Consider the following 16171-nt stretch of genomic DNA (forward strand, 5'->3'; position numbering starts at 1 on the left):
CAAAGCTGCAGATGTAACTTAAGCGAAACATTTAAGAATAAAGCACAGTTTCCATCCCACGTGTTCAAGAGAACAAAAATCGGCACTTCCTGTGAAATTGGAAATCTTGAAGGACATAGTAGAAATGGATTGAGAATTCATAAAAAGGTCCTTTCTGGAAGGAAGTGTGTGGGATTAGATGTCCAGAACTGTGTGCGCGTACGGAGGGATTTGTTTTTCATGTGTCTCTCTCATCACATGGGCCGTTTCGGAGCCAGATGGGCAGCGAAACGGTCTTAACACGGAGCCGACCGTGACCTAGCAGTGGGGAAACGCTGAAGTCATCGGAGTCGAATTGAAAACACTTTTTCTGGCGCGCAAAGTCGGAAAATGTGGCAAACCAATCTAGCATATAAACACAACAGGGTTTCACATGTAAACAGCCAAAAAAACGTTGGACGCGACTGTTGTTTAACCAGAACCCACCTTCCAGAAGTTGTCCACCTTGCCATAAACCAGCGACTGGTTTTGTCTCTTGATGTCGTCGATGTGCCTGACGTCACTGGCGTTCAGGTGCTGTTCCACCACGAAGCCCAGGAAGCTGTTATCTGGAGTGTGAGCTGCGGGGTAAACAGAACAACCAATCAGAGATCAACCCAATCAATATTAACCTGAAGGGTTCGTTCACCCAAAAATTCAGTCATCATTTACTTGACCTCAAGTTGTTCCAAACCTGTACGAGTTTCTTTCTTCTGTTGAACACAAAAGAAGATATTTTGAAGAATGTTCGTAGCTACTTGGTAACCCAACAGTTGCCATTGACTTCCATAGTAGGAACAAAATATGGAAGTCAATGGCAGCTGTCAACTGTCCGGTTACCAACATTCTTCAAAATATCTTCTTTTCTGTTCAACAGAAGAAAGAAACTCATAAACCCATTTAGGATAATACAAGACTGGCAGACTGTACTTTATCCCTTGCATGTTAAATATCTAGTTCAGTCATGAAACTCTAGAGGGCGCAGTCTGATAGGTCCTTGACAATCTGCAAGCAATCACATCATTACCGCATGGCACAAGCTGATTGGCCTTTGCTGATCCTGCAGCCAATGAGAAAACCAGCAGGTTTGAGAGGTGGCGCCCAGACAAATCTCACGAGAATCATGACTTGATTTACGGCACGACGTCACATACATCAACAACATATGAAGCAGCCTCTATGGAAGACACTAGCACGCATTTCAGACGTGAATCATGGCAGAGTCGACGAAGAAAACGAAGAAAGCGCGGTCGGAATGAGTGCAGAGACGGCTCTGGGTGAGTGGTATTTACGACAGTAACGTTAAACACAAGTACTCCACAGAGACTCTAGGGGGCGCTGTTTGAGAAAAACAGAAACTGCATAGTGTGCCTTTAAGTTAATCCTGCATCACAATTCCTCTGAACATAATAATACATTTTAAGTTTTATTTTATTTTAAATAATGAAGTATTATTTCATTAACACTTTACACTTGTTCCATTTATTTACATTAGTTAACTACATTAGTTAATATGAACGACAATGAAAAATACCTGTACAGCATTTATTAATCTTAATTAATGTTAATTTTGACATTTTAATTAATTATTAAAATCGAAATATTATTTAATGGACCTGAAATAACATGAACAATGAACAGCTGTATTTTTTATTAATTAACATTAGCAACGATTATTAAATACTGTAACAAATATACTGCTCACTGTTAGTTAACTCATTAATTAACATTAACTAATGAAACTGTTGCCTGAGGGAAGATGTTCAGATTAATTGTGTACGAGAAAGATCCATGTGGGTGTCCACGTTGCCAAGCGAGGAGTTGTTACCATGACAACGGTAGTCCAAGAGGTCGCCAGGGTAACGACGTTTGGCAGAGAAACACCTGAATGCCATCTGTCCAAAAAATTCAATCCCGAGATTAAGATTTCTTATTCACACACACACACACACACACACGCTCACACAACTCAAATGCGAGGCTTATTTAAACGCGCGTGCGTGTGTGTGTGTGTGGTTATTGCCTGTGGGAGCAGCTGTAGTGTGTTGTCACGGTTACCCGTCAATTCCAATGAGAGTACAGGGGGAAATTCAGAACCCATGCGGCCCATAATGCAATTTGCACAATTTTGCAGAACCCATAAATGCCGTTTAAATGGAATCCTGGCCTCTTGCTCTCTTCCTCGCTATAGTTACTGTAAATAGCGCACATACACTTGTACGAGCAAACGCACACACTTACACTCTAATGTCACCTGTCAACAGCCTTCGCAGTTATCGCGTGAACAACAGCAGAACGTTATTTTTGGAATTCTGCACTTCCATGCAGTCACACAGGTTTTTTCGAAACAAAAAAACAAAAAAGTGGAAGGTTTGCGATTTAATTGCGAAAGACGAGTCTCGAGCTTACAAACACACACACCCCCACCATCCTTCAGAGGAGCGTTTCAAAACGTGACGCAGCAACAACACGCAGAAGTGCTGAAGAGACACATTACACGGTTTGCAGGCGGCATTATGATGTTATCAGTAATTCCCAGGAATGTGGGGAGTTTGTGTGTGTGTGAGAGAGAGTTTATTAAGTCTAGTAGTGGAAAAACAAAACACAACCTCAGCATATTACACACACACACACGTAGTTATTCTCCTGTCGCTGCAGCGGCTTTAATCGCGATAGACATCTTTTCCTGATGAGTTTTATACAGTAATGTGCTTAGTTTGAGTGTGGATTAGTGTCTGAAGGCTAAAGCTTTATTCTTATATAAAAATTACAGGATAAAATGAAATCATCTCAGGACAAAATACGTGTGTTGGGTCTAGGATTGTCAAGATGAACCGTTTCATTAAAAGATATAAAAAGATTTATAATACATAATATATTTATTAAACACTTCTTATACATAAAATGTATAAAATTAATGTATAATATATATATATATATATATATATATATATATATATATATATATATATATATATATATATACACACATACACACACACACACACATATAATATATATATATATACACACACACATACATACATATATAAATATACACACACACACACACACATATAAAATAAATACACAGTATACACATACAAACACAAATCTGTTCTAATTTTTCCATATGGCATTAGGCAAACTCTCTCCCTGCAATTAATAATTCAACAGCATAAACAGATGATTGTGAACTACCGACTGCGACAGAAGCTCTTAATTAGGAAACTGCTAAACGAGAAGCGTTTTTAATGCACGTTGCGAAACGCAACACAGACTAACCTTCCTGCTGACTCTGAATTTAATTGTTCATATTTTATGCATAAACACATTCATATTTATATTCATATTTTGGGCTATTCCTCGCAGTAGCCAGGGGCTCTACTTTTGTTTATGAAAGGTATCTGGAAACAAGCCAACAGAAAAAAAACCCCATCCTTTCTCTGTTCGCATGTGGCGGCGCCAGTGACATGCAAAAGAGAAAAAACATTTCGTTTCAAAAGAGAATGAATGTTAGTGTGGTCTCTCAAGCAAATTCAAGCGGAAGTGTGTGAAAATCACCTCACAGTTTTACTCAGAAAACAGGAACTATCCGCCATGACAAACACAGAGCAGCCACAATGCTAAAGCAAACCTTAAAGTGAAACGAAACGAATCAAATGGTAACTGAATTATTCCAGGTCCATAATGCTGTCCTGAAAGACACTTCCTCCCCGGGTCTCATGACACGCCGGCAATTCGCTCATCTGATATGTGTGGGAAGTGTTAAGAACAATAGCACCTGCAGGACGGGCGGCCCGGAGGACGTTTAACAAAAGAAAACAGGGGCATGTCACTCTGGTCTGTCATACAGACAATTTATAAGGTCAACAGATGTTTATCATCTCTCATGTGTCGTGCAATCAGATATCGCAGTGCATTGTGGGATGTGTATAGAGGGCAACCGTATAAAGAGTTTTGACTGACAGTGTTAAGAATTAAGGCATATACACACACGTGCATGCATCTGATGCAACCGGGTCGCAATATTTGAAGTGTACGGTTTCAGAATCGCTTGAGTTTGCTAATGCATCTGAACTGACTGACGAGACGGTTTACGTGTCACTCTGCTGTCAACGGTCATGTTCTCACTGTAGTTTATAGACACCTGTGGACTCACGGCGAGGTCGATTACACACACCTGTCAAGGGTACATCTTCTCCAAATCAACCTCCAGGAGATCAGATACACAATACCACACACACACACACACACACACACAACACTGTCAAATATGTAATTGAACTCCGATGTCGAGAACATGTAGCTTACAGGTAATATTCAACTTGAAATTATGTTTTGCAATGTAACAGTTTTCATGAAAATTTATGTCATTACCGTAATCCAAAACCATATATTATTATATTGTTATTAATATTAATATATCGGTTAGTCCTGGCTTTAAATTTATGCTGATTGAAATACAAATATTAAAAAGTATTGTTGTTTATAATTTAATTTCAGTAATTTTTTAACAATTACAAAAACTCAAGTAAAACAGGTGAATTATGGTAATGAGAATATGGTGGAAAAATGTGCTTAACTGAAATGAAAGATGTCAAAATGCAAAACAAATCAATTATATAATTCAATTATATAATATTTATATGTAATTATTTGCATGCCAGTTGCGCAGAATTCCCCACAAACTGTCATTACCATAATTAAAACCAATTATATATTATTTAAATTGAAAAATGCTGGTTGTGTTATGGTAATGAGAATACGGTGGGAAAATAGTCTTAATTGAAATTACCGTTATATAATTTATTTATATGTAATTATTTTCATGCTAGTTGCGCAGAATTCCCCCGAATTAAATATTATTTAAATTGAAAAATATTTATACATCAAGTTCTACTGTCTTCAATTTATAATAATTTTAATTAAAAAAAAAATATATATATATATACATACAAATAAAAAATAAATTAATTAAAGGTTTTTTTTTTAAGAATTACAAAAACTCAAAAGTAAAATGCTGGTTGTGTTATGGTAATGAGAACACACTGGGAAAAATGAGCTTAACTGTCATGAAATACTTAAAAAAAAAAAAAATACATTTACCAATATTTATCTTTTTCATATTTATCATTATTTTTTTCTATTTTTTATTTTCAGTATTTTTTTAAGAACTACAAAAAAAATTGTAAATTTCAAAACAAATTATGTTAATTAGAAAATGAAAGAATATTGTGCAAAATGGAACAGTAGAAATAATAATAATAAAATTAACAATAATAATAATCAGCATTTTGACTTTTTATAACAATTAAGCACATTTTTTCCACCCAAAACAATACATTTTTATACATATATATATTTGGTATTTTTGGTTTTAAAAAATGCTGTAGTTTAAAAAAATTACTGAAATTATTAAATACTATAATACAATATTTTTCTTATATTATTTTAATAATACGACAAGTTTAATTTTAGATTTTTTTTGCAATTAAAACAATAACTGAAATGTTAAAAAAAATATTATAAAATAAATTTTTCTTATCTTTTTTTTTCTCATCAGGTACAGTTCACTACATCACAATACAGCAGAAACACTTCAAACATGTGTTCGGCCGCAGACACACACACACACACACACACACACACACACACACACAAACACACACACCTCTGTGAATGTGAAACCAATCTCTGCTCTTAAATGGCCTTGATCAGAAATAAGAGCAGTTCTGCTTGGAAAGCTGCGAGTGTTATGAGAATGTCAAAGTCTGTTGGTAAACAAAAGAGCCATTCAGAGCCCGAGACGATCGGAGACGCCACCCTAAATCCCCGGAACCCTGATGCGGTCCAGGATAAAGTTTCCACGTCCAAAGGGTAAAACGGAAAAAGTGAAACGCACACATACAAAAAGCCTCTCTCATGCACACTTACGAAACATGGTGTTGAACTGTTGGGGGTTCAGGTTCCACTTGCCCCACGGAGTTTTGTGACCTTTGGACTGGGCGTAGTGGGCGTGGTTAAACTCCGGCTCGGTCCCGAAGGAGTCCAGGACCCTCAGCATGCACCTGAACACACACACACACACCGGCAAAGCTTGAGTGTTGCGGCACACACGCTAGGTACATAGAGATGACGTCTGTACCTCAAAAACAAGACAAATCAGCAAAAAATAATTCTATATTTCATTATGGTGATGAAGATATGGTGAAAAAAATCTTAATTGACATTTTTAAATAAAAAAAATCTTACCGATCCAAAACTTTTGATGGTAGTGTACATTTCTATAAATTTATCTTTTGCATTTGAATTTTTTTATTTTCAGCATTTCTTTTTAAGTATAAAAAAACGCTCAAAAGTAAAAAAAATAAATAAATAATAATTTCAGAAGACTTTCCCAAATCCGTCCATACACAAAGAGGTTCTAAACAAAGTAAAATAAAGGAATGCGGTCTATAACCCCAGAGGAAGTTATCCGTTAGCAAGCGATAGTGTTGGGTAACAGCTAACAGATCGTTTACTCGATACGCTCTATCCAGGCTGGAATGACGGCTCGGATTCACACCGGCGCGGAGAGGACGAGATCGACCCCACACTGTCTGAAGGACACTGAAGATGGAGATCAGGTTCAGACTCATTTAAAACGGCTTTACGTGGCCAATAACGTCCCGCCGTCTCAAAAGAGTCTCGCGTTTCTCAACCGAGCTGAAGAAAATGTGATCGAGGAAGGTCGTGGCCACACACAGATGCTGATAATGAAATACTAAAACACTTACTGATAATGGACCCAGGACGGGCCCAGAGTCTTCTTGAACTGAGCCAGGCCGACGATGTCTATGTAGATGAGCTCCACGATTTTATCACCCTTCGTGGGGCAGCTGGACTTGTTGCCCATGACCTTCTTCATGATCCTGGAGAGAGACAGAGCTGAATTAAAATGAACTGGTACCGGAGCACGCAGACGGAGCGAGAGACTCACTCCTTAAGCTCGGCGAGAGAGGCGGAGATGCGGATGTCGTGTCCGAGGAGGTACAGCGTGGTGATGAGGTCACTCCACTGAACCAGCTCCCCAAGAGGACCCCCGCTGAACGCGTTCTCCGCGATCTTAAATCCAGACTCCTTCGTCAGGAGACCCAAGTGCACCAGGATCTAAGATACAAAATAAATAAAGAAATTTTTACAAAAATGTCTAAATTTTTTTTAATTAAAATGTAAATAAAACTATTTTAATCAAAAAAGTTTAACATTTAATTTGAATAATTAAAGTGTAAACAATTTAATTAAAAATAAAGTAATAATAATAAATAATAATACTATTAAGCAACAGTAAATATAATGATCTAATATATATATTTATATATATTTTAAAAATCACTCTAAAGTGGACAATTAATTAAATGATATGGTGATTAAGTAATCATTGATATATATATATTTTTTTGAAAATATAAATTATTATATATACACATGTATACATATATACATACATACATATATACATATATACATATATACATACATATATACATATATATATATATATATATATAAAAATATAAATTCTTTATTATAAAGAAATAATAATAATAAAACATTTTACTAATACAAATTTTATAATTCATTATATTAAATTATTTGTTTTTTATACTATTTTACTGCATTACTTTCTTTGATATTAATCACACTAAATTAACAAATTAACATTGACAGTCCTAATTAAACCTGATCAAAAAGTCTGATTTGATTTATAGAGTATTGAAATATAATAGTTAACTTTATTTTATTTTTTTATTTTTTTAATTCTTTATTTTCGAAAAGTGGAGCATAACAAAATGTTACAATAAGACATGTCCAAACATTATCCACTTTTCTTTTCGTTTTTTTTTTTTTTTGTACAAAAAAGTAAAACAAACTGAACAATTAGGGAGAGATAAACAACGTGCACATATCCAACACCAAGTACAAAAGGGGATAAAAAAGAAGAAGAGAAAAAAAAAAGAAAAAAAAAAAAAGGTATAAATAAAAAGAGGATTATTTTCTATATTCTAACCTCTACAAAATCTGGTCGTAAGGGTTGAATGTATCTAACCCATTTGCTCCATAATTTAACAAAAGTGCTCCTTTTAAGGCGAATTGAGAATGTTATGGATTCCATTACATAAATCTCATTCACTATGTTTATCCACTCAGTCATCGCGGGGGGCTCGGGAAGGAGCCAGCATCTTGTAATTGCCTTTTTGGCTGCTACTGTCAAAATAGTATACAGGTATTTATCTTCATGTCTATGCATATTGTCAAAATTTCCCCAAAAAACTGTAGAAAACTGTAATGGTATGTTGTTAACCTTAAATATACTAATTAAAGCTTTTTGAAATTCAAGCCAAAAGAGTTTAATCTTTGGACATTCCCAAAATATATGCCAATGCCCTGCATCCCGAGCCCCACACAACCTCCAACAGCAGGCCGTGCCTGTGCCAAAGTGTACCTTTTGCCTTGGTGTTAGGAAAAAGCGCACTAAACATTTCCAGCTAAACTCTCGCCATTTATGGGAATTCGTACATTTCCAAGAGGATTCACATACTTCATACCATTCTTCATTAGTTATTGAAAAATGTCCTTCATTTTCCCATTTTTCTTTGATGTAGTCCGTAGAGTGAGACCTCTTTGTCAGAAACTTGCCGATAGCACCTTTAACTATAGTGTTTTTAAAAGCCTTCAGAAAAATTGTCAAAATTGGGTCATCTATCTCAGTTTTGGAGATAATATTCTGCTGGAAATAGTTCCGCAATTGGAGATATCTAAAAAAATCGAAATTGTTAAGCTTAAAATCACTCTTAAGACTGTCAAAATCTTTCATATTCCCATTATGAGTGAGTGAATAAAAGGTCGTCACACCCTTTGAAATCCAGTATTTGCATGTGCTGTCTATCTGGTTGGGGCTGAACCCAGGGTCAAATGCACACCACTGCAATATCTGTATTTTGTCATCCAAATTATATTCTCCCTTGACTTTACGCCATATTTTCAATTGTGTATTAATCCAAGGGTTTTGAATCATTTTGATATGTTTATCCAAATTTGTATAAGCTAGAACAGCATAGATTGGCGGATCCTTCATTATTGAGAGTTCAATGTCTTTCCATCTAGCATGGAATTTTGATGAGCACATATAAATGAGTGGCTTGATCTGAGCTGCATAAAAATATCCTTTGAAATACGGTAAGGCGATGCCTCCCATTTCTTTTGGAAGCTGTAATGTTTTATATTTGACCCTGGGGGTCTTTTACCCTGCCAAATAAATCTAGAAATTATTTGATCAATTTCTGAGAATTCTTTCTGGGAAATTTCCACTGGAAGAGCCTGAAACAAAAACAGATACCGTGGAAGCACATTCATTTTGACACTATCGATTCTTTGGCACAAGGTAAGAAATGAGATTGTATTCCATCTTGTAATATCCGCCTTAATTTTAGTTAATAACGGGCCATAATTCATTTCTCCCAATAAAGAAATGTCCTTTGGTAGAGAAATACCCAAGTACTTCAGTGATTGTTGGTCCCATTTAAGAGGAAAAGTTTCACAAAGCTGTTTAGGAGAGGAGTAATTAAATGTTAAGAGTTGGGTCTTTTGTAAGTTTAATTTAAAATTTCTGCAAAATGTTCATCAACTCAGGAAACGTGACAGTAGGCTCCGAAATATATACCAAGACATCGTCTGCGTACAAAGCAACTTTATGGACTTCCCCATTTATAGAAATGCCTTTAATACTTGAAGTTTGTCTCAACCATTGCGCAAGTGGTTCAATATATAAAGCGAAAAGGAGTGGTGAAATAGGACAGCCCTGCCTAGAACCACGCTGTAGTACAATAGATTCTGACATGTGTCCATTAATTTTTATTCTTGCAGATGGCTTACTATATAGTGTACGAATAACTTGAACAAATTCGGTATGTACCCCTAGTCTTCCCAGTACTTTGTAAAGAAAAGCCCAGCTGACTGAGTCAAAGGCCTTTTCAGCGTCAAGGCTCACCAAAAGAGCCTCCAATTTGTTTTGTTGAATATGATGTAGGATATGTAAAGAGCGTCTGATGTTATCATGAGTTTGTCTCTCCAGAACAAAACCAGTTTGATCTGTGTGTACGATATGCGGAAGTAACTTTTAGCAAGTATAGCTGCGAACAGTTTATAATCAACATTCAACACTGAAATTGGCCTGTAAGAACCACATTCTGTTTTATATTTTCCCTCCTTAGGGATAACTGAGATAACTGCTTCACTCCATGAAGGTGGCATTTTTGATTTTTTTATAACTGTATTAGAAGCCCTTAGAAGGCTTGGCAATAACTCATTACGAAATGTTCTGTACCAAACTGAGGGAAAGCCGTCCGGGCCTGGTGTCTTATTGGCTTTCAGTCTAGAGATGGCGGCATTTATTTCCTTCTCTGATATTTCAGCTGTCAATATGTTATTGTGTTCTTCTGATAGAGTAGGCAAGTTAAGTGAGTTGAGAAAATCCTCCATTTGGGATTCACTCTCTAAAAATGGTTGAGTATATAGACTTTTATAATACTTCTCAAATGCTTCTTGTAATTCTTCTTGTTTATACAGTATAATTCCAGAATCAGGATGTTTAATTTTGTAAATTGTGCAATCTGCTCTTTCTTTTTGTAGTCTTCTAGCGAGAATTTTTGAAGCTTTAGGGCCGGCTTCATAATATTTTTGTTTTACAAAGACAAATTTCTTCTCAATTTCCTGTGTACTCATCAAATTTATTTCATTTCGTGTTTTCTTAATCTCATTGAGTAAATTAGGGCATTGCTTCTTCTTATGTTGCATTTCTAAATTCTGCAATTTTTTATTAAGGTCTAACCATCTTAATTGTTTTTCTTTCTTATTATATGCACACCATGATATCATTTTTCCCCGAATTACAGCTTTTAGAGTGTCCCATATAATTGATGAATCGACCTCACCAGTATCATTAATATCTAGAAATTGTTTGATCTCTTTTCTCATCAAAGCCACAAACTGGAGGTTGTTTAGAGCACTTGTGTTGAGTCTCCAAAGTGTGTTTCGTGGAGAACCCTCTATTTGTATTGTACAATAGATAGGGGCATGGTCAGATAAATCAATAGAACCAATATCACAACTGGTAAATCTGTAGCGGTCTCTCGAAAACACCAAAAAATAATCTATTCGAGAGTATGTATTATGTGAGTAAGAATAAAACGTATAGTCGCGACCTGAAGGGTAAAAATCTCTCCACAAATCCAATATCCCTAGTTCGATCATCAGGCTATTCACTTTTTTATGTGTTGCAGTCATAGGTACATTTTTCTAATAGTTAACTTTAAAAAAAAAACAAAAAAAATTTTTTTTTTTTTAAATAAACCTTAAATTATTGCATCAATAAATAAAAAATAAATAAAAATATCACCCTTAATTGAGGGTCTCTTGAAATAAGTAACAGTAAATATAATGTACTATAATATAATATAATATTATATACATATATATATATATATAATATTGTATATATATATATATATATATATATATAAACAAAGTATAGTCAATGTAAACTGACTAGTAATTAAATATTAATTCACAAATTATATATATATAATTTTCAAATAAAAAAAATATAATTTTCTAAAAAATATTGATATATGTGATTGCATTTTTTTTTTAATTCTTAATAATACTACTCACACTAAATTAATTAAACTTCTGAATCCATGAAATTTAATGGTTAATATCTGACGAAAACATGTTTATACATCAGATATGCTTATTGTGAAGAAGTAAATGGAAAGAGAAGGTTGAATTCTGGGTAAAAAAAAACAAACAGTGGGTTGCTATCTTAAATTCTCTTATGTCAGTATCTGCAATCTTCTATTTTTTATTCATCTCATTTGTTTCAGTATTAATATGTCAAGGGACTCATACCATACGCAGTCACATTTATTTGGTGGATAAGTATCAGCGGAGGATTATGGGTAACAGTGACGTGCTTTTAAGCTCTAAACAACTGAGGTTATTTCAGGTTTGACATCAGGCGATCTCTCGAAAGACTTGCACGTGTGGTTTTGGGTCCCCGCTGTGCCAGAGAAAGTCAAAGACGCTCTTGGGAGAGTGTGTGTGAATTATTCAGTGGGAAACACATGCTGCTTTATTAAAGGCCATGTAGAGTCAATCCTGAGATTCACGTTTCTCACCCACCTTTTTGCGCTTGTGGTCGGCGAGGTTCTGTTTGGAGGCGAGGGAGCGAATGGCACTGACCCACGGCTCCTCCATGCGCTTGATCCGCAACATCATCCAGCGAAACTCCTCGCGCCGCGACATCACGCGATACAGCTCCTCGAAACTCGTGCGGAACTCCGTCTGCGCAGAAAATACATAAACAAAACACTGAGGCTTTCTCTTTCCGTTTCCTCCCCCTCCCCCTCTCTCTCGTTATTAACTAAATCACAGCCCATCACTGTAGGCTGAGGTGAAACAGCTGCACAAATCACAGTTCATTCGGTTAGCTTGATATATCAGGACATGTTTTATGGAAAGCTCATTTAAAAATAAATAAATAAATAATAATAATAATAAAAAAAATATTTGTATTTTATTTTTAGTAAATCATTTATATTTTATTACATTTACTTTTAATTAAAATTTCATTTTTCATTTTCAAATGTTCTAATTATTTGTTAGGAATGTATTTATAGACATTTTGTCATATCCTGGATTTAATTTTAATGCAACTACACCTAAAATAAAACTTTTTTTTAAATTTAATTTAATTTTCATTTAATTTACTTTTATTTAAAATTTCATTTTATATTTTTGTTCATTTTATGGATGTATTTATGGAAGTTTTATCATATTCTAGAGACTATTTTATCCCCAAATTCTAGTAATTTATTTTTAATGATGACAGCCTAATCCAGCCACTACACCTAAAATAAAACCTTTAACCTATAATTTATTAAAACATATCTTTATTTAATTTCATTTTAATTTTTTGTTTTTATAGATGCTTTTAATCAACATTTGGTCATATTCTAAAGACCATTTTACCCCCAAATTATAATTTAATTGTGATGACTACAAATTAATGTGTATTTAATTTATTTTTAATACAAATATAATGTTTTTTTATTATTATAATAATTTTTTTATAGATGTACCTGTGGAAGTTGTCATATTCTGGAGACTATTCATCCCTTAAACTAGAGTCATTTAAAATATTTTATATATTAATAAAAAAAAATGAAAAAAAATGAAAAAAAATGTGTATGTGTATATATATATATATATATATATATATTTATTTATTTATTTTTATTTTTTTAATATATATATGAATTTTACTATAGACTTATCACACCACTAGCCTTATAAGTACATATTTTAAATGTTTAGAATTTTATTTTTATGAAATATTTTAAGAAATGTTTATTTTATTTTTATGTATATATTTATGAATTTTAAGAAATGTATTTTTATGTATTGTTTTATTTTGTTTTTATTAAATCATTTTTGGAATTAATTTAAGCACACACACACGCGCACACACACTGACCTGTGAATTTCTGTCGGCTTCATCCGCAATATTCTTGATCCTCCACAGCAGACGAGGGCACCAGTTTTCAACCTAGCACACACAAAAACAGTAAATTAGCATTCGTCCTAGCTAATTATCAGACATGTGGAAACATCTTGATGATAGTCTATGTCCTATTTCTTTAAGTAGCCTTGCGTATTTACATATCAGTCAGCTCATTTAACTACCTAATCAATATTTAACATCCGCTGCTAAGGCGAGAGAGACAGCTGATATGGAAATGTATGCATGCCACCGTGTGTGTGTGTAGCTCTTTCTAACGCATTTCAGATGTTAACACACACATGCTGCGTCCGAAATCACGCAGTGTCTGAGTGGGTACTACATATGAATATAATTCGCGACTGTTATGTATGAATATATTAGTATGAATAAAATTTGGACGCACTATATGCCAACCATTTAGTGTCATTGTTTATAAATTTTTTATTTAACTTATTTAAATAAAAAATAAAAAATAATTTATGTAGTGCATTTATCAATGTTTTGTCATAGATCTGAAACTATTAAGCCAACGTTCCCGTCACGTCTTACCTCACTCAGATAAATGAAGAACGAACAGGTGGATCCATCCACTCCGTAGTTGCCGTAGCAGGGGTCCGAACGCCACATGTCCTTCATCCACTGAACAAAAAAAAAGAAGAAAAGAAAAACAGTTTGTCAGATCAGATAAGGACAAAAACAGTTACGAGAGACTTTATATAAAGTATACAAAATCCCCAGTTGATCTGATAAGCAGTTGTGCAGGAAGCCGTGTGTCAAGCACACAGTTTTATTTCCTGTCAAGTTACTGCAGGATATTTATAAAATTTTTAGATCAGCATGACCTTCAGAAAAAACATTGGTTTCCTCTCCCTGTATCTAATTTCTTCTCACAGTGACACTCTCTATAGGACAGAAAGGGACTTATTGATCGCACCGTGTGGTTCACTTCACACTTATCGATCTGGGTTTTTGAGAAGGATGGCACTGTGCGTTTTAAATGAGTCGGCACTTGACAAGAAAAAGTTTGTAGACAAGATATTTGAGAAAATACACAATTGTATTATGCTTAATTTGCATAGTTTTGCATATTTACATTTGTTTATTTAATTAATCAGCATTTGAAGAGAAAAAGCATTTGGATTCGCATAAAGACAAAAAGAAACAATACATTTTACATTGTCTATGCAAAAAAAAAGTTGAAAATATGCAATCATATTGTATTTGATTGCATACGTTTGCATATTTACATTTCTTTTTGAATGAGTCAGAAGTCATTAAACAAAACATTTTACATTGTCTATGTAAAAAAAGCTTTTTTTTTTAATACGCAATCATATTTGCATACAGTTGCCTATTTACATTTGTTTTTTAATGAGTCAGCAATTGATGACAAAAAGCTCAGATTCATGCAGAGACAATGCTTTTTTTACATTGTGTAAAAAAAGAAGAAAATATGCAATTGTATTTGCATTTAATTTGCATATTTACGTTTGTTTTTAAAGAGTCAGCACTTGATGGATAAAAAGCTCAGATTCATAAGACAAAACTATGTAATGGTCTATGTAAAAAAAAAAGAAGAAGAAAATATACAATCGTATTGCATTTAATTCGCATACACTTGTATATTTACATTTGTTTTTTAATGAGTCAGAACTCATTAAACAAAACATTTCACTTTGTCTATTAAAAAAAAAATATTTGCACTTATTTTGCATACTTTTGTATGTTTACATTTGTTTTGGTGCATAAGTAGACAAATAAATCAAATTAATCACAGAAAGTTGATTGAACAAGAGTTTAACATATGGTTTTACCAAATTATTTGCAAAAGTGGTGGATTTCAACCTTCAAACTAAACCTTTAAATGCGCATTCTCTTGATCACACCTTCTTCTGTTTGTTTTTTTCATGTACATTTCTTGGTTTAATGGATAAACAAAACTGTTTTTAGACCTTCTAAGCTTCCAAACTAAACTCAAACAACTTGGTTAGGCTGTTCTCACTGTTACTGCAGTCACATTTTTGTTTTAATTCTGCATGATTTTAAGAGGATTTCCATATCGCAGGAATTTCCGTGAGTTCTAAGACCTGTGATTATTGCGAAAGAGGCCAAGCTCAGGTCTGATCTGACTGAAAACGCTAACGTGATTGGCCGACTAGGTTCGGGTTGCTCTGCTTGATGTTAAATCCCACGTAATTGGCCTCGTCTGGCTGCTACATCAACGTGCTTTAAAAAACCCAGAGGGATTCGTTATGAGTATCAGGTGAGGTCATTGAGAGAAGTGCAATTCCAAGAAGGAAAAAGCATTTTCACATGGAAACAGTCAACTCTGAATTCTTTAAGGGATTTTAAAGAGGTTAAATAATGTAACAGAACAAAAAACATTAAAAAAAAAAGATCTTTATTTGTACAATTACATTTTCAATTGAATTAAACTGCCCATATTATGCTTTTTCAAATATGACCTTTCATGCAGTGTGTAATGTATCTGTTTGTGAATGTAAAAGGTCTGCACAGACTGGGCTATCTGTCCAATCAGAGCAGAGT

At 34.1% G+C, this 16171-nt stretch overlaps 1 protein-coding gene across 1 annotated transcript in view; it reads right to left on the reverse strand.

The window, feature by feature from the left end:
* Window positions 1–16171, reverse strand: part of mgat5 (alpha-1,6-mannosylglycoprotein 6-beta-N-acetylglucosaminyltransferase) — a 68989-nt gene that overhangs the window by 12516 nt on the left and 40302 nt on the right. Inside the window, exons 5-11 of the mRNA XM_084118051.1 lie at window positions 14174–14263; window positions 13598–13669; window positions 12244–12405; window positions 7001–7170; window positions 6798–6932; window positions 5956–6089; window positions 466–599 (exon numbers count right to left, since the gene is read on the reverse strand). Coding sequence (XP_083974177.1) covers window positions 466–599; window positions 5956–6089; window positions 6798–6932; window positions 7001–7170; window positions 12244–12405; window positions 13598–13669; window positions 14174–14263 — 897 coding nt within the window. The remainder of the gene's footprint in view (window positions 1–465; window positions 600–5955; window positions 6090–6797; window positions 6933–7000; window positions 7171–12243; window positions 12406–13597; window positions 13670–14173; window positions 14264–16171) is intronic.

This window comes from Abramis brama, assembly GCF_963993115.1.
Source record: "Abramis brama genome assembly, chromosome: 6".
Classification (NCBI taxonomy): Eukaryota; Metazoa; Chordata; class Actinopteri; order Cypriniformes; family Leuciscidae; genus Abramis; species Abramis brama.